The sequence below is a fragment of the Bos taurus genome, chromosome 5 (genome assembly GCF_002263795.3).
Source record: "Bos taurus isolate L1 Dominette 01449 registration number 42190680 breed Hereford chromosome 5, ARS-UCD2.0, whole genome shotgun sequence".
In the NCBI taxonomy this organism is placed as follows: domain Eukaryota; kingdom Metazoa; phylum Chordata; class Mammalia; order Artiodactyla; family Bovidae; genus Bos; species Bos taurus.
In genome coordinates, this window is record NC_037332.1 from 115,463,753 (window position 1) to 115,482,954 (window position 19,202).

The 19,202-nt window shown below is 56.5% G+C and overlaps 1 protein-coding gene across 2 annotated transcripts in view; it reads right to left on the reverse strand.

The window, feature by feature from the left end:
- Positions 1–18,877, reverse strand: part of PHF21B (PHD finger protein 21B) — an 88,452-nt gene extending 69,575 nt beyond the window's left edge. The window contains exons 1-2 of one of the 2 annotated variants that reach the window (XM_002687979.7): positions 18,301–18,877; positions 17,353–17,418 (exon numbers count right to left, since the gene is read on the reverse strand). In XM_002687979.7, the coding sequence (XP_002688025.1) occupies positions 17,353–17,418; positions 18,301–18,354 (120 nt within the window). In that variant the 5' untranslated portion in view covers positions 18,355–18,877. Of the gene's footprint in view, positions 1–17,352; positions 17,419–17,578; positions 18,255–18,300 lie in introns of those variants that run through there. The other variant, XM_003586165.6, reaches the window with a different exon arrangement.
- Positions 18,878–19,202: the final 325 nt, after the last annotated feature.

Consider the following 19,202-nt stretch of genomic DNA (forward strand, 5'->3'; position numbering starts at 1 on the left):
CAGTGAGCAACCTAAAAGAGGGAGCCGTGGTCGGGTCACAGGACAGACTGCTGGGCCGAGTGGGAGAGGCTGACTCCTGGGCAGAGGGGACTCCACTTGGCCTGGTGAAACCCCCCACGTGCAAACACCCCAGCATCCCTCACTCCCAACAGGAGCTTGTCACCTCCTGGGGCAGTGGGCTCTCTCCACACACTCTCTCCTGATCCTTAGAAAGTGCTAGAGGTTAAGCCAAAATTCAGCTCCATGTAACTCCCTCCAGCCCCACACCCTCTGCTGTCTTAGGAAGGAAGCACCCAAGCCAGGGGAGGATTCTGCAAGAGTTTGGACAGAGCTGCCTGGCACAACAGGTTAGGACGGCACTGCCCTGCCTGCCGAGTCAGAGCAGAGGCTCAGGAGGACGGTGGTGATGGGAGCAGAGTGATGTGAATGAGCCAGGGCCTGAACCAGACTCCGCGAGCTGGGCAGGGGGGCCAGCGGGAGGGGAGGGAAATGGGCAGTGGGACCCCCACCCATAATCCAAGGAAGGCGTGACTAGCTCCCACTGGTAGACACAGTGGGTTAATGTCCACCCAGAACCGCAGAATGTGACCTTTGGGAATCAGGTCTTTGCACATATAATTAGTTGAGATCATACTGGATGGAGGGACCCAAAATGTAATGAGTGGGCTCCTTGCAAGAAAGTGAAAGTCACTCAGTCGTGTCTGACTCTTTGAGACCCCATGGACTATATAGTCCATGGAATTCTCCGGGCCAGAATACTGGAGTGTGGAGTCTTTTCCTTCTCCAGGGGATCTTCCCAACCCAGGGATAGAACCCAGGTCTCCCACATTGCAGGTGGATTCTTTACCAACTGAGCCACAAAGGAAGCCCCCTTATAAGAAGGGAGGACACAGACTCAAAGAGAACTCAGCCATGTGGAGACAGAGGCAGAGACCAGAGGGAAGCCGTCTCGAGCCCAGGAACACCTGGAGCCCCCCGAAGCCAGAAGGGGCAGGAAGGACCCTCCTCTGGACTCTGGAGGGAGCACAGCCATGCTGGCGCCTTGATTTCAGACTTCTGGCCTCCACATCGTGAGGGAGTACATTTGACCCTCCTGCCATAGGGCGCTCTGTTACAGCGGATGCAGGAGCCTCACCCAGCAGACACGAGAGTTAACACTCGGGAAGGGAAGTAGCCAGCCGAGGTCCCCGGGCTCAGGAGCAGCCAGGCTGGAAGGTCCCTTCCCTGGCCCTGCTTCTGCTCCTTGCCAGCCTCCTCCACCCGCATCTAGAACACCTCCTACCTCTACTCACAGGCCTGCTGATTACAAGGAAAGATCTGTAAACGTCCCCACTTCCGCCGTAGCCAAATTAGTGTCATTACAGGAAAGAAGTCCAGATAAAAATACCCAAGCCCAGGGCGTGCCAGGGAGAGCTTCAGCCCATCCCCAGGGCAGCCTGCAGCACCCGATCAAGCTGGGCAGCCGCCCACCTTCCAGGCCGGGGCCACCGTCCCCCTCCTGCCGGCCAGCACCGAGCCGTGCGCCGGGCACCCCGTTTGCCTTTTACATCAACTAAACAAAGCAGAAGAGATGCGAACACAGCCTTGGAAAATCGGGTCAGCACATTCCTCCCTCCAGTCGCCAAAGAAAGTCAGAGTGGGGGGTGGGGGAGAGCTGGGGGTGGATAAATTACTGTGCCCGAGTCCAGCTGCACCAGGATGTAATAAAATGTGTTGCTAAGATACAAGTGCCAAAGAAGTTCATTAAAGGACACTTTCAACCGAGCTGCCAGACTCTTCTCCCTTTAAACGCTGCCTATTTGGTACCGTCCCTCGTGTTTATAATTAGATCCGCAATATGAGAGTGCGGCCTCCATTCAGGCCCACTCAGCAGACTCATTAATAAACTAACTTCAACAAGCCACGGGGCTGCGGCCAGGGCTTGGGAAGCCGGGGTTGGGGGTGGGGGTGGAGGTAGGGGGGTGTGGGCAGGGGCAGGGGGGCGGGGCTGTTTTTATTTACAGAAATAGATTTGAGGGCCACTTCTTTATCTAAATGAGGAGTGACGACTCTTAAGGAAGCTCAACGGCCCTCCAGCACCACTACCAACTGTTCTGTTCTAACAGCGCTGGGGGCTCCAGGGTGGGGGTGTTGGGGGGAGCAGGCGGCTCAGGGCGGGGGGCTCCAGGGCGGCAGGCTCGCTGGACCTCAGGGCTCACCATCGAGACTCACCCCGGAGTTCTGAACGTCAGCATCACGCAGGAAATGACTAGGTCACGCCCCAGCCTGATGAAGCTGGCGGACAGACACCAGATCCCGATGGGAGGTCAGGACAAGTGCCTGCTTCGGCTGGGCCTGAACGATGAGGGAGGAGCCAGGTGTCCAGGGCCTGGGGAGGGGCCGCAGAAGGGCGATCAGAAGAGGTGGGTTTTGTCCAGCCTGTGGGAGTGTCCTTCAGGCCAGCGCATTTAGAAAAAGCCTGAATGTTCCGCCCACATCTAAACTGCAGATTTCTTCTTACATGGGTTTCTGCCTCTCTTGGGGAGAAGGAAATGGCAACCCACTCCAGTATTCTTGCCTGGAGAATCCCGTGGACAGGGGAGCCTGCGGGGCTGCTGTCCATGGGGTTGTACAGAGTCGCACACAACTGAAGCGACTTAGTATGCATGCATGCATTGGAGAAGGAAATGGCAACCCACTCCAGTATTCTTGCCTGGAGAATCCCAGGGATAGAGGAGCCTGGTGGGCTGCCATCCATGGGGTCACACAGAGTCGCACATGACTGAAGCGACTTAGCAGCAGCAGCTGCCTTTCTTGAAAAAAAAAATGTAAAAGGCAGGCTGCTTGGGGCCCATGCCACTTGACAGGGATGCTGCTGGGCCTGGCTGTCCCTGGGCCCAGGGCGCTCACCGGCGCACCCGCAGGGTCAGGGTCTTCGGTCCTGCAAGAGTCAGGGCACCTCAGGTGGTGACTGAGCCAGGACAGAACTCCAGATGAGCCTGGGCGTTTCTGAAGCACAGAACCTCAGCACCAGCCCGGTCTCCCATCCAGCCGCAGCTGGTGCCCCCTCTTTACTATGAGGTGCTGGATGGGTGGTCAAAGGTCTCAGAACAAACAATTCAATCCCCAGGCAGAGCCCTCAGGAAGAGAATTCTCTAGGCTGGGAGCTGAAATCCGCCTTCTGAAGGTACCTCCCAGGTTCTACTCTACATTCTGTCCCTTGAAAGGGCAGCTTTGGGACTTCTACGGTGGTCCAGTGGCTAAGACTCCACTATCCCAGTACAGAGGGCACAGGTTCAATTCCTAGTCAGGGAACTAGATCCCACATGTTGCAACTAAGACCTGAGGCAACCGAACAAACAAATATTAAAAAAAAAAAAGAAAGAAAGAACCATTTTTTGTTCTTCATGGCGACCAGTCAGTGGTTTAAAGGCAGGGGCAAGCAGTCTGGAGAGGTCGGTCCCCGCCCTGTTCCATCTACTCCGGGACCTCCTTGCTTAGCTGTCACTGATTCGCCTGGCCACACTAGCCTCGACTAGAAATGCCCGGCACAACCCGTCTCAAGGCCTTTGCAGAGGCTGTTCCCTTTGCCTGGGACACTCTTCCTGCAGAGAATCACGAGGGTCCACCCTCCAGCTTCTTCTGTAGGCCTTGAGCCACGCCTGAGGGCCCTCTCGACCCCCTCCCTCTGCCCACCCCCTCTGCCGGAGCGCCCATCACCTTCCCCCGACCCTGGGACTCACCTATGGTGTTTCCTGCCTGTTATCTGTCTCCCTTCTAGGACTGTGAGCACACCTCTGTCCACCACCATGTCCCCAGCACCCAGCACGGAGCGGGTGCCCCGTGGCATGTGCCAAATTGTCACACTCGGCCCTCAGCGGAGGCTGCTGCCCTCACCATCTGAGCGTTCTCTTCTGCACATGCCACTGGGCACGCCCCGGGAGAAAACGCCCAAGAGCCCGAGACGCAGGGCTCTGCCCCGCTGTTCCCTTCCAGCCCCAGACGCCACACCTGCCTGGCCCCCAGGTCCAGCTCCTACTCTTAGCCCCAGGCAGGGGCTCCCTGCACAGTGCCCGCCACCCAGCGCCTGCGGCTGTAACAATGTCCAGGGCCCCCCTGACCTCTGTCCACAGCAACACGGGCGACTGTTCTGCCCAATCTCCTGTCCATGCAGAACAAGCCCAGGGAAGGACCTTCCTGAGCCTGTGTCCCCTTCACAGTGACAGCTGGGAGAAGGAGGTTGGGTGATATAAGCAGATAGGGCTCGGTGAAGGCTGTCAAACTAGCTTAAGGAATAATCCCACGTTCATCTGGGTGCATTTATCACTCCGAGACGCATTCATCACAGGGGAGAGTTGGTACCACTGATTGCAGGGAAGGCAGCTTGTCACTGGGTAACCTGCATCTCACATTAAATTCTGGATCACAGTCTCTAATATGTATATATTTTTAATTGCATTTTCAAGTTCATTTACATGTGCAGATTGGCTTTCCGCCTGAGTGACATCAAAGGGAAACACAGCGCCCTCCCTTCCTCTCCCTGCTCCCCCCCATCCCTGCCTTGTTTTCTTTCCTGGGGCAAAAAGCTTCTCCCCAAGTTGATGATGGCATCCCCCACGGACAGCCTGCAGGTATGCAGCCCCCAGGGAGGCCCCAAGAGACACTCCACATCTGCCATTTCAAGAAACTTTCTGAGGCCTCCACCCAAGAGATGGAAAGGCAGCCATCATTTCCCCTGAAGACTGAGGTACACCCCCCTCTCCGAATTACTGTCTTTTATCACCTTTTCTATGTTGGAGGGTGATTTGGCAAACCCTGACAGAAGCTTTTCTGTCTGTGAATGCTTCTTTACTTCCAAGAGCGGAGTCACATGCAGGCACGGACCTTTCTGCAATTTACCTCCACCTACAGATCAAAGGTCAATCTGATGGAATAAATACGTGCCATAAAACAAACAGTTCCGAGCTCCCCTCAGCCCTGCTGTTGGCACAAGGACATCATGTGTGGGACCCCGGAACGTCTCACCCAGCAGCCGCTCGTGTGGGCAAGCCACCTCTGAAACAGCAGCAAACAGAATTCAATGGCTTAACAACAGTGGGCTTCCCGTGGGGCTGCGCTGCGGTCAGGAAGACGGGGCACCCTGGGGCCCCCGAGTGCCATCACCCGCCTGACTCAGGGCTGAAGTTTCAGCTGGGAGAAGGGGGCTTGGGGAGGCACCCTGCAAAGGCCTCATGGTCTCGCCTACCCTACGCTTTACGCCGTCAGAACACGTCTGGGGGACTCATGCCCTCAATCTCTACCAAATCCCAAGTTTCGGGCCCAATCCCAGCTGTGGACACACACAAATCCCAGCTTTGTCCACGGAGACAAAGCGCAACTCGGGGCTTCTGTGCCCACAAAAAGCTACAGGTGCCCGGCTACTTACCCAGGCAGTATCGTCTCGGGGACACCACCAGATTCCTGCTTCTCATATGACTGTTAATATCCTGTTGATAACATCTCCCTCTAACAGCTGTCCCACTACAGGCGGGAATCGCACCCAGCACGCAAGACACGTGCCCTCACGACCCTCAGAACAGCCCTGCCCGGGAAGCAGCATCACCTCCATTTTAAACCAAGAACCCAGACAACCGGCTCTTCCTAGGCTACTGGGGGCTGATGACCACTCAACCCTGAACAAAAAAAAGAAAAATACCCCCATGGATATACTTCTTTCTGCTGCGCTTTAACAAGATCAACACAGGTGCCAAGCAAAAAAAAAAAAAAAAAACTAAAAGCAAATGCAGCCCATCTGAGACCTCAGGGACGCCTGCCGGTGGCACTCAGAGGTCATCAGGGGAAGGAAGCCGTATCAGCAATTTCTCACCACACTCAGGAAACTGCAACACTCGGGAAACAATAAGTAATGAACCCAAAGGGTGGGGGGTACCCAACTCAAGGAAGCATGTTCGTTCCCTTGGAGAACAGAGGCCATTTCAAAACGAGAAGATGCCTCCCCCTTAACAAACAACAGCAATAATATTAAGAAGAAAAACTGAAGCAGCCAAGCAGGGAGGGGCTCAGGCCACAGCAGGATGAGAGGGCAAGGCTGCAGGTGAATTCGCTTCGGGGTCAAGTCCAAACCTCCTGCCATGGACTCAGCTTCTCCACTGCAGAGACCCCTCTCTGCAGCCAGCCTGCCCCAGGCTCCCCACCCAGGTGCCCGGCCCCTCCAACGTTCCACGACCTTCCACCGCAGCGTGAAGCTCCCACTCGTCATCACCAATGGCTGAGAACTTGCGGGCGGTTCCCTCTGACGTCCTAACTCCGTTTTCTTTTACCGGGACCTGCGCCCAGGCATGGCATGACTCCAAACTCTTCGTATGCAGAGCCAGAAGGGCTGTCCAGCATAGGGGCTAAGACTGTGAGGCCACGGTGACGCCGAGCTGACCCTTGGTCCTCCACTTGCCAGCTGTGTGACCTCAACTGGCCACTCAACCTCTCTGGGCTTCCGCCACCTCCCAAACAAAAAGGCAGGACCCCCTAAAGGGCGGGGCGAATAGGGACCCAGTTGGTCCATGGAGGCCACTGGCAGGGCTTTGCCCAGGGTCAGCATCAGATGGGAAAGCTGTGACCTGTGACACCCAGGTCCCAGTTGTTGAAGACTCGCCACGGCCACAGCTTGACGTCTCGTCCCATTTAATCCTGGCGGGTGCTGCGTCTGGGCTTCCGGAGCACTCCCCACACGCCAGCACGCGGCTGCCTCCCACGCTGAGCTGCTGTTATTTCATTTTACAGCCCTCGAAGCGCGGAGCTGGGTTTACAACTCCAGCCTGCCCGTTGTAGAGCCTGCGTTCAACCCGTTTCTTACATGCCTCTCGGAGACAAAGCTGAAAGCCTTGTGAGGACTTCCCTGGCAGTCCAGGGCTTAAGATTCCACGCTTCCACTGCAGGGGGCACAGGTTCGATCCCTGGTTAGAGAACTAAGATCCCGCAGGCCACCGGGTGGCAAAAACAACAAACAAACAAAGCCTCCTTAGTGGGATGAAAGAGACTCAGAGACTGCAAGGAAAACCAAATCCAGGGTCCTATTTCCTTAAAAGCTATAAATTCCAAACAGGGTAGCAGAGGTGAACAGTAGCTGCCCTCCTCCCCAGAAAGCTGCCTGTTTCCCCAAATTCCTCCCATGTCCGGGGCAAGGGTCTCAGAGCACAAGTCAACACACAACCCTCAAACTCCCCGTGTGTGACCTGAGACGCTGCCCCTGTGGAAGGGCCCCCACCATGAGCGCGGCCCTGTGATGGGTTTTAACGGGCAGACCAGGCGGCGGCCACGTTCAGCATCACTCACATGAGTGGGGTGAAAACCTGCAGCGAGCCCGCGATTTGGTCCTGGAAAGACAAAGGCGCTGGAGAAAAACACTTGCTAAACCACAGAGCTGATCATCGTAGCCAGCAGCTCTAATGAGGCATCGTGGGATTACCAAAGTTATTATCAGAGTCATCACGGTGAAAAAAATTCCAAGTTAATTGAAATCAATGGTACCGTTCCGACAGCAGGTGTTTTAAGAGGCTCACGCATCAAAGTCGACTCCCTGGACTGCGAGAGAAGAGGCACCGCCATCGTCCACCTCCACCAGGAGTGATGAGCAGCAAGGCCCCGAAGGAGGACCAGCAACAGAGTGAAGGTTCCAGCCCTGCAGGCACAGGGTAGGGTGTGGCAAGCGTGTCCTGGGGCCACCAAGGCCGCCAACTCGTCCTGAGTCATTTCAGTCGTTTCCAACTCTCTGCAACCCCTTGGACTGTAGCCCCCCAGGCTCCTCTGTCCATGCGATTCTCCAGGCAAGACTACTGGAGTGGGTTGCCATGCCCTCCTCCAGGAGATCTTCCCAACCCGGAGATCAAATCCAGGTCTCCTGGCAAGAATACTGGAGCGGGTTGTCATTCCCTTCTCCAGGGGATCTTCCGGACCCACGTCTCTTACGCCTCCTGCATCAGCAGGTGGGTTCTTTACCACTAGCGCACTGCAGCCAACGCATGTCTCTTCCAATCAACCCCTTCACTCTGCTTGGTGGTTTAGATACACTTGCTCATCTATGATCTGGACTCATTTCAACAACCCGGCGAGGCAGCTTCAACCACTGCACCCGCTTCACAGAGGACGCACGAGGACCTGCTGGAAGCTACTCCGCCAGAGGCAGGGGGCTGGGAGAGGAACTCTGCTGTCACCTCCAGCCCTCTGCTCTCCCGGCCACGCCGTGTTCTACTCCAGAGGCAGGGGGCCAACTAGAGGCGGGGCAGGGGCTGAAACAGAGGGCACCCTCTTGGGGCCCCCAGCCACCTGACCTTGGGGAGCTGCCCTTCTCTGACCTGTGCCGCAGGGAAAACCCACCTACCCAGCCTGAGCCAAGTCATGAGATGACCCCAACAAATCACATCGTATGTATCAAAGAGGTGTCGGAACAGGCTCGCTGGAGAACACGGGTGCGGGACACAGCCGGGTGCTGGGTGTGCGATCAGACTCGCTTCTCGCAGACTCGGACATCACCTTCTCAGGGCGACCTCGGGCACCTCATCACAGCACATCGCCACTGGCTGAGCCCGCTGCGAAGGCTCTCCTGTGCAGAGAGCTCATGGGACAGGTCACGGGGGTTACATCTGTCTCCCCAACTACCTGTGAAACTGGTGGGAGCAGAGACCCAGTGAAACAAGTTTGGAAGGGTGAAGCCTCACACCATGAGATGTCGCTGTTACTAACAACATCACCCCCGCACCCCCACCAGGCAGGGGCTTGTGAAATGCTTGTGGAATTAAACCGAGCTGTTTCCAAGAGGTGCCCAGCACACAATGTCAAGGGTAACAAGCAAGCGTAGCATGCTCAGGAGCATGCCCACGAAGCATGTTTCTCCGTGTTACACACGCTGCGTGGGCACAGACTGCAGCCTACGAACACCCCGGAGCCCGTGCTGCTCTGGTCCACGTGCCCGGAGCGGGCAGAAGAGGGGTCATGGTCTACGAGCCTCACACCTGTGCTGCAAAGTTTCCCCCCAACAAGGAGGTGTTGCTTTTACACTAAAAACTTTGTGAAAAACAGAACTCTCCCTGAACTCCTAATGTTACAGAAATGATAGGAAGAATATTAACTGCTGCCTCCCTCAGTAAGATTCTACTTTAGCGGGAGACAGGTAAATTATTTTTCTTCAACAAATCCTTCCTTTCATGTTTGTAATATAATCCTGGACAAATGATCAACTGATTTTATATACACTGCATAGACACCGTGCACATTTACCGGCACAGATCAATATGACCCCTGAACAACGCGGGTTTGAACCGCACAGGTCCACTTGCACACATACCTTTTTCACTAGTAAATACTGCAGTCCCACGTGATCCACGGCTAGTTGAACCCGAGGATACCGAGTCCCTGTCTTATGTGGAGGACTGACTATATGCACAGTGTCTGCATGGAGGGTCATCACCTCTGACCCCCTTGTTGTTCAAGGGTCAACTACACTATTCCTTATTATACAATTTATAGTCTAAATAAGATCAGTAATGAAAGTGCAACCATGTGTTATGTACACACATACACACTTTTCTTCCTTAAACCAACTGAGCAGAGTTGCCCCAAGTCACCTTCTAGAAGCTTCTAGAAACGTCCCCCACTCATTTCTCAGCTGTAAGGAGCTCTGCGGAAGGCAGGAGGAGAAGGGTCAGCACACTGCCCCCTGCCTTCAAGCCTGTCATGTGCCGGTCACCCAAGTCCAACAGCCTCCTCTCCACATCACACATGGGTGTCACAGTCCCTGCAAGAACCTCCCACACAAGTGACAGACACCAGGGAGCTCGTCCGGCCGGCCAGGCCACACAGGGAGTGAGTTCAGCCCTCCTTCACCCTCCTCCCAACTTCCCTCGTGGCTCAGATGGTAAAGTATCTGCCCACAATGCAGGAGACCTGGGTTCGATCAGGAAGATCCCCTGGAGAAGTGATCGGCAACCCACTCCAGTATTCTTGCCTGGAGAATCCCATGGACCGAGGAGCCCAGGGGGCTATAGTTCATAGGGTCGCAAAGAGTCGGACACAACTCAGCGACTAACACACTTTCTCCCTCCCCCTCCTCCTAAGCTGCCCTAAAGCCCCAGGTTATCTCCCAGACCTGGCATACAACCCAGGAGCTTTGCTCGGCGTTCAGTGTCTTCCTGGCTCCAGCCCCAGCCTGCCCTCTCTGCTGTCTGCCTGTCTCTCTCTCTTCCATGCTTCAACTGCTGGAAACTCGCCAACACCTGCAGGTCTCCTTGGGCCATTAGCCCTCAGCTGGGACACCAGCTCCTCCCGAACATGACCCCAGGCTTCCTGGAAGCCCCTTCTCCCCTAGGAAGCTGTCTCTCATCTCCAGGGGCCTGCACAGCATGGTTTTCACAGAATTTTCTGGAATTCCCTTGACACATGGTCATCTATACATCACTCTCTTGTGAGGTTTCCGAGACCAGAGGAGCTGCTAGTCTTACTTCTGTGCTGCTCATTCCAAATGCAGGATTTTAAAAATCTGTTTACTGCACGCCTACAGAGGACAACTCCTGGGACTCCTCTGGGGCTGGTTGCTGGTCCCCGCCAACCCGCACACCCATCTTCTTAGTCAACTGCCCGTTCCACCAACACGCATCCAGCACCACAAGGCACTGCTCTCAGAACCTGGGGGAGGGGCGGAGAGCACAGCCCCCACCCCTCAGGGAGCTTCCGGTCTAGCAGGGACAGTGCACTTCCATGAAAAGATGAAGATGGTAATGGCCGGTGGTCTCCAGAGCAGAAGATGCTCGTGGTACCCGAGGCCCCCTGCTGCAGAGCAGCCCAGGAGCAGCACTGTGGGGGGCGCAGAGCAGGTGAGGGTCCCAGCGCGGAGGTCGAGCAGGGGCTCAGGGCCAGCCCCCCACAGAGCAGCGGGAAACCACCAGAAGGGCTTCCACAAGGAGCACTGTGATCTCGATCCAGTTTCAAGACGCTAACACTAACGGAAGATGAACCAGAGAGGCACAAGGAAATGTAGTGCACTGTTCCCAAGAGCCTGGGGGTGGAAACCACCCAAGTGCCCATGAGCTGGTGAATGGGCCCAGGACGAGATCTCCTGTACGATGGAAGGTCATTCAGACATAAGAAGGAACCAAGTCCTACATGCTACAACTTGGGTGGAAACATTCTGCTCGGTGAAAGCAGCCCAACAGACAAAACCACACGATGTGACTCCACTCATGCGCAAGTGCAGAACAGGCAACTCTACAGCGACAGAAAGCAGACCTGCAGACAGAGAGTGAATGAGCGGATGCCTGCGGCCTGGTGCGGCGACGGGAGGGGTGAGACCCAGAGGCTTTCTCACTGACAGGATGAAAACGTTCTAAACATTTTTCCTTAGTTTTCATTAGAGTATAGTTGATTCGCAACGTTCTGTTAGCCTCTGCTGTGCAGCAAAGTGAATCAGTTATGCTGCTTTTGTGGTTCAGTCGTCGCTAAGCCATCTCCAACTCTTGTGACCCCGTGGACGGTAGCCCGCCAGGCTCCTCTGTCCATGGGATTTCCCAGGCTAGAATACTGGAGTGACTTGCCATTTCCTTCTCTAGGGGATCTTCCCAACACAGGGATGGAACTCACATCTCCTGCACTGGCAGGCGGATTCTTTACCAACTGAGCCACCTGGGAATCAGTTATATATATATACTCGCTTTTTTTCAGATTCTTTTCTCACACAGGTCACCACAGAGCACTGAGTAGAGTTCCCTGTGCTACGCAGTAGGTCCTGATTAGTTATCTGTTTTACACATACACTTCCCTCTCTGGTAACCATAAGTTTGTTTTCTGCATCTGTGACTCTATTTCTGTTCTGTAAAGAAGTTCATTTGCACCAATTTTTTAGATTCCACATATATGCAACATCATATATGTGTCTTTCTACTGATTTTTCAGTATGACGATCTCTAGGTCCATCTGCGTTGTTCCAAGAGGCATTATTTTGTTCTTAGAGACATCACTTTACCAACAAAGGTCCATCTAGTCAAATCTATGGTTTTTCCAGCAGTCATGTATGGATGCGAGAGTTGGACCATGAAGAAGGCTGGGTGCCAAACAATCACTGCTTTTGAACTGCAGTGCTAGAGAAGACTCTTGAGAGTCCTTTGGATAGCGAGGAGATCAAACCAGTCAAACCTAAGGGAAATCAACCCTGAAAATTCACTGGAAGGACTGATGCTGAGGCTGAAGCTCCAATACTTTGGCCACCTGATGCAAAGAGCCACTGGAAAAGACCATGGTGCTGGGAAAGATGGAAGGCAGGAGGACAAAGCAGCAACAGAGAATGAGATGGTTGGATGGTACCACTGACTCAATGGACACGAGTTTGAGCAAGCTCCGGGTGATAGGGATGGACAGGGGAGCCTGGTGTGCTGCAGTCCATGGGGTCGCAGAGAGTCAGACACGACTTGGCTGCCAAATAACAACGGCTGGGTAATACCCTGAAGTAATACTCTGGCCACCTGATACGAAGAGCTGGCTCACTGAGAAAGACCCTGATGCTGGGTAAGACTGAAGGCAAAAGGAGAAGGGGGTGGCAGAGGGTGAGATGGTCAGATAGCAACACCAACTCAATGGACATGCGTTTGAGCAAACTCTGGGAGATAGTCGAGGACAAGAGGAGCCTGGTGTGCTGCAGTGCATGTGATCGAAAAGAATCTAACATAACTGAGAGACTGAACAACAATATTCTGAAAATATTCTAAAACTGATGGTGGTGATGGGCTGCAAATAACTGTGAAGGTATAAAAAATACTTAACTGTACACTTTAAATGGGTGAAGTACGCAATATCTGAATTCTATTTTAATAATGTTTTTTAAGTGGATGCAGTGAGAAGGCTACTGCAATCTTCCAGTTAAGGGATAATGGGGGAGGGACCAGAGGGATGGACAGATGCAGGGGAAGAGAGACTACAGGAAAACTCGGCTTGGATAGAAGTGTGGGTCCTAGAGACTGGCTGTGGAGGGGGTTGAGGGGGGAGTAAGGGGTCACAGCCAAGCAGGGGGCACCTGGGGAAAGCCAGGACTGAGCCCCTGCTGTCTCAACCCTGTGCTCGTTTCCAGACTAAGAAAGATGGAGACGGCATCAGTTTTCTCCTTCCCAAGTAAAGGTGCTATTTGAAGAATGACATCTTGAACTCTAGGTGAGGAAGACTGACATTTAGCCTCCTGGATTCGCGCAGACTCGGGGTCAGAACCTGAAGAATGGAGCATCCTTTAATGGAAGGGTTGAAAGCAACTGGGAAGCATTCAGAATAGACCCACCCTGCAGTTCTGTTCGGCGAACGCTTCCACCGTGGGACCCTTGGGTGTCCACCGGAGCTAGTGAATCACAGTGAAGGCGTGCTTCAGCGCCTGAGCGAATGCCACACACATCATACCTTTCAAGAAGACATATTTTTATTGCTGCGCTTGAGGACAGCCCCTCGGAATCCAGAGTTCATCAAATCGATGCATCGGGCAGCATGCAAGGCCCCAAGTTCACTGGGCAGTGGAGTAGCGGGGGGAGGGGAGTCTCTCTGCCAGACCAGCACGCCCTGCAGTTCATACCGGAGGTCTTCTCACTCCAAGGTGAAGCTGAACTTGCATGAAGATGCCTGCTTCACATGGCGTTTAAGTGTTGTGCTGAGAACTCCAAAGAGGAAGGAAAAAAAAAAAAACCCTGTGGTATTTATGATGGGCCTGTTATTTACACGAAGTGCTTGACAATTTAGATAAAAATGTTACTGCCTCTCTGCATGTGCTGCAAATTCATGGCGTAAAACCACTGGAGCAACTAATGGAGTCTTCACACATCATATCTTGTTAAAGACGAGGGGTCCTTCCTCCACGGGGGTCACAGCCCAGTGGTGGGGGGGCCACCCCCGGAATGCAGCCTGGCCACCGAGGGCTGCTGACCACTTTTTTTAAAAAAGAAAAAACATGAACTCTGTTTTCAAATAGCCTGGCTATCAAGGGCTACTGACCAACTCCTACAGCTTCCTCTTTTTAAAAAAAAAAAAAAAAGTGAACTCTGTTTTCAAACAGCAAGGTCCTACAGATGCTGGTTTCCCATTTATCCCCTGGTCCAGCCATGGTGGAAGAAACGCTGGACACTAACACACAATTTCTCTCTACTTCTGACCAACGAACAACTATGTACTCCTAGGAGTCCTGGAAAAACATCTCCAAGCCCTCGTCCGTGTTTCCAGAAGTAACTGAAAAAAATTCAAGGGCCAAGGGCACAAATGGGAAATTGATGGCTAGGCACCGAAAGATATTACTCGCTGCTATTGTATTTCTAACAAATGTGGATAATGAGGTCATTCGTCCATTTTACTATGCAGTTCATCACCTTCACGGGTGCACTTTTAATTGAAACTTAACCTTTATATGCCATCGTCCAAGCAGCAGCAGGACAGAAACACATCTCCGCAGGGGAAGATGGTGGGGGTTTTCCCCCCAAGCAAATCTCTCAAGCAACACTACTTTACTTTTCTGTTGAGTTGAAAGCAAACTCTGAAACACTACTGGCTTTTTCAGCTCTGATCATCCATTCCAGCTCCTTGGGCAGGTGCTGGGATAACCAAGCAGAGCCCATCACCCCTCTTGGAGAGACCCCCAGTGCAGCCCTTAATCACCTCCAAGGGCTCATTCCTCCGACCCTTTCCCCAGCCAAGCTGCCAATCTCCACCAAACTCTCCCAAGGAGACAGAGGTGAGTAAATGTTAAGTCTACCAACTCATTTCATAGGTGACCTCTGAAAGATTCCACCGCGGAGCTCGGGAGAGCCGAGGCAGCTTTATTAGCATGCTGCACCACGGCCCCAGCTCCCTCCCTCCCTCTTTTATGAGCCCCTGCTATATAAAATGCCACAAAGGAGAAAGGAAAAACAACACGCTCATAGTGACAAACACAAGTTCCGATGGCCAGGACAAACGCCGGCCGCTCCCCAGACGTTATTTTTAGTCATCTCAGAGGGAAATATTTTTAAAAGGTCAGGGAACAAAAGTTTTCCTTGTTCTCTTTCTTCCTTTTTTTAAACACACACTCACACACACAAAAAAGATGGAGGTACATTCCGTTCAGCAGCATCCTTCTCCGAGTCCAGATTTAAAGGCAAAGGCAGAACGGAGTAGGACGGCTCCTCCCCGCACCCCCCCGCCCCCACCAGCGGCACCCGCAACCTTCAAACACGATTTTCAAATGTTTCTCTCCCCGGCCTCATCTAAATTCAGGCATGACAGATAATAAATAGCTACTCATTTACTATCATCATAAAAATTTAAACAGCCTGGAAATAGTTGCTACAATACAGAAAGGAGCAAACCTAAGCTCCGAAAAGCCACTCCAAATAGTACAACTATTGCCACGTATTGTACAAGCACACATAAAGAGACATTGTTGCGAGGAGAGCTGCCGGCTCAGTGGAATTTTCTCTTTTAAATCTTCTACTCGGAGCAGAAGAGTCAACAACTTGCCGTTTTACCCAGTGGGAAAAAAAAAAGGGAGCTTAGGAACCCTCAGCTATCACAAGGTACGAGATTTGGTGATGGATTTTTTTTTTTTTAAGTATCTGATTTGATTTCACACAGTGATTAAACATCTTTGTGCTCAGCGCAGAAGGGTCTCCCAACCCCTCCCCCTCCAAAAATGGCATCAAAGCAATCAAAATGGTAATGCCGGGCCTGGGTCCCCTCCCCCCGCCCCGCGAACTCCCCGACTTCGCCGGAGCCGCGCGCCAGGCGCCCCCCCCCCGCCCCCCCCTCCTCAGACGGGAATGGAAGCTTCCACTCCCGGGCGGGGGCGTGCGGCCCGGGAGGGGGGCCGCGGCACCGCGGGAAAGGGGTTAACGCGTTCGTCCCCACCCGCGCGTCCAGCCCGACGCCCCCGACCAAGCGCCGACCCGCGGCCACAGCCGTCTTTCTTTCCGCAGCCCCCGGCCCCCTCCTCCTCTTCTGCACGCCCCCCTTCCACCACTTTGCAACTTTAAAAAGACTCGAAACGCACACCCGGCCTCCGAGTTCTCCCTCGCCGGGGTCGCCGCCAACCCCCGCCAGCCACGTCCACGTCTCTCCCCTACACCGACCATCCCTCCGGGGAGGCGGGGGGCTTCGGATCCGGCCCGCCCCCGACCCGGAGTTGAGGGAGCGAGAAGGGGACCGGATCGGCGGGCGGGGGCGGGGGCGGGGGTGGGCGCGGTCCAAGTTTGAGGCTGACGCCGGCGGCCGGCATTCCGAAGGAAGCGCGATCGAAGGCCCGTGGGGCGGGAGGGGGGGCTCTGCGAAGCGGGGCGGGGGGAGCGGGCCCGCGGGGCGGACAGAGGGAGGAGAGGAGGGGGCCGCGGGGACGGAGCCGGCGCCCCCGCCCCCGCCAGCCACGGAGCCCCGAGAGCGCCATTGGCTGCGCAGCTCAAAGTTCTCGGCTTGGGAAAGGGGCGGGGGTGCAAGTGTGGGGAGGGGGCGTGGGGGGAGGGGCGCGGAGGGGGAGGGGCGGGAGCGGGGAGGGAGAGGGGGCGGGGCGCGCGGCCGGCCGCGCTCCGGCGGCGGCGGCGGCGGCGGCCTCTGTTCGCGGTGCTGAAACCCCTCCAGCGCTGAGCTCAGCTCAACTAAGTCACAATGGACAACTTTTCCTCACCAAGGGGGCCGGGAGGGGTGGGCTGCCGGGCCCCCGTCCCCATCCCCATGGCGAGCAGCTCCTCGAGGGCCCCAGTGGACACCCGGTGCCCGGAGACCCAAAGTTGGGCAGAACCGGGGGGTCCCGGGGGCGCCTTTCTTTTGTTCCCCGGGAGCTGGCTGGCGTCAGGTTCCGAGAATAAAAGTGATGCCGGAGAAGTGGGAGGGGAGGGGGGAGCCCGGAGGAAGAACGATTTCTTTAAATTAAGATTTGTGCCGTAAAGCTCCCCCCCCCAAAAAAAAAAATCCACTTCCAAGGAGTTTGGTGTCCAGGCTCGAATGACCACCCCCTCTCTCCGCACCCTGACGCCCGCGCGAGGCCGGGGACGGGGGCGGTTGGGGGGGGACACCGAGCGGGAGAAATGTCCACATTCCAAAAACATGTCCACCAACTCAAAATGGACGCCGGGCTGCTCGCCGCCTTTTAAGGGCAGCTTCTCTCCTTCGGCCACGGCGGGAGCCGCGCTGCCCCCCGCTTCGGCCTCCAAGACCCTGGCCTCTTCTTCCCAGAAGCAGGGGGTGGGCGGGTAACTTTGAAGATCGCAGAGACTCCTTTGGGAGTCTGAGCGCGCGGCGCCGAGGCCAGCACTTTTTAGGGTGCTACCCAAGTGCCCGGCTACCCCTCCTAGTCCCCCCACCCCGCCACCCCGGACGGGGGGCCGGCTCCGGCTCGCTTACTTGTTTGTCGCTGAGCGCGGCGATCCGCGGTTGCCGCTCGTGCAGCTGTTTCTTGAGGTCGCCGTTCTGCGGAAACACGGAGGCGCGGGCTCAGGCCAGCCGCCCCGGGGTGGGGGGGTCCAGTGTGCCCGGGGCTCCGCGGGGCCGCCGCCCCCTCCCCGCCCGAGTTCCCCGGGCCGCGTCCCGCACGCGAGGCGGCCGGGCAGTGCCGCGCGGGGCCGCTTACCTGTGGCTGCCGCCTCATCGGGGCAGCTCGCGGGGCGGGGCGGGGGCCGCGGCCACCCGGCGGCGCGCCCCGAGCCGTGCAAGTTTGCAGGCCCGGGTGCGTGTGCGAGGGAGTGTGAGTGTGTGCCGGGGGGAGGGGGGAGGAACAAAGAGCCAAGTAAACACAGCGAGTCCGTGTCGAGCAAAGCTCATAAATATTCAAGTCGCGTCCTAATCTCCCCAACACATACACACACACGCGCGCGCGCGCGCGCGCCGCAACACCGCCCGGGCTCCGGCCGCCGAGCCGCTGCTCGCCCAAGCAACTATCGCCAAAACTACTTTCGCAAACTGTACAGCATTGCACCCGGGGGGTGGGGGCGGAGGGAGTGGGCGTACACACTCACACTCACACACACACACAACCGGGCAAGCGCACGCAGGGGGCCCTCTCCCGGGACCCTCGTCCTGCAGATCCTGCCCGAGAAAGAGAAGACACTGGGTTCGGGTCCCAAGCGCCCCCGATCCCTCAAACTGTGCTGGACTGCACGAAACGGAGGGGGGCGGCGCAGAGGGGAAGCCCAAAGGGGAGTCCGTTCATGTACACACTCCCCCGATCCCTGGGGCAGCAGGCTTAAAGGAGGGGGCCTCTCCAGCTCTGCGCGCCCTGCGACGAAGAAGAGGACGCCGGGCTCCGGACCCCGAACCCCGGGCCCCCGAGGCCAGCAGCCCCCGACCGCCTACCTGGTGGCGCGCAAGTTCCACGGCGAGCGCCTCGGGCCGGCTCTGCAGCTCCATCTCGGCAACTTGGGCAGCACTTTGCGCTCACTTTGGCCCCGGCTCCCGGGGAGTTGCGCGGCTCCGCGGGGGTCGGGGCGGACGCGAGCGGATCGGGTCTCCTCGGATGGTGCGGGGGTCGCCGGGGGTGGACACGAGCCCCCTCCCCCACGGCCGAAAAGGGAGGGAGGGGTGTCTGGAGACTGGGGGGAAAGGCGGCCGCGCGCCCCCTCAACTCCTCAGGCAGCCCGGCAAGTTGCTCCGAGTTCCCGGGCTGCGGGCGCGGCCCGGCGCATGGCCCCCCCGACCCCCGGCCCCGGCGCCGGGAGCCCCCGCGCAGCCCCCGCGCGAGCTGCCAGGAGGCAGGGACTATATTTCCTCCGGCGCGCGCCTGGATCTCGCTGGGGCCTCGGCAAAGTTGTGCCTCGGCACGATGCTAATTCGGGCAGTGCCCGGATGCAGCGGGCCGGGGCGGCGGGGGGCGGGGCCCGAACACGAGCCCGCCCCTGCACGGCTCCGCCCACTGGCCTCGCCCCGCCCCCAGCCGCCCCTACCCCGCCCCGCCCGCGCTTGCGCACTGCCGCCCCGCCGCGACCCGGCGCCGGGATCGCCGAACAAAAGTGGCTCCTGGCGGCTCCCCGGGCCGCTCCTCTTCTTCTCCGCCCCCACCTCCAGCCAAACCTGCGGGAAACGGGACGCCTACCATGTCATCCCGGGGTCGGGGACACTTTCCGATGGGACGGGAGATGGCCCACTTTCCCACTCCTGGTCTCCTCTGGCTCTCGCCTCATCCCTCTTTGCCCGTCTTTTCCTACTTCATTTAAGTTGTCTTCCATCCACTCCTGCCCCCTGTACATTAAGCGCGGCCA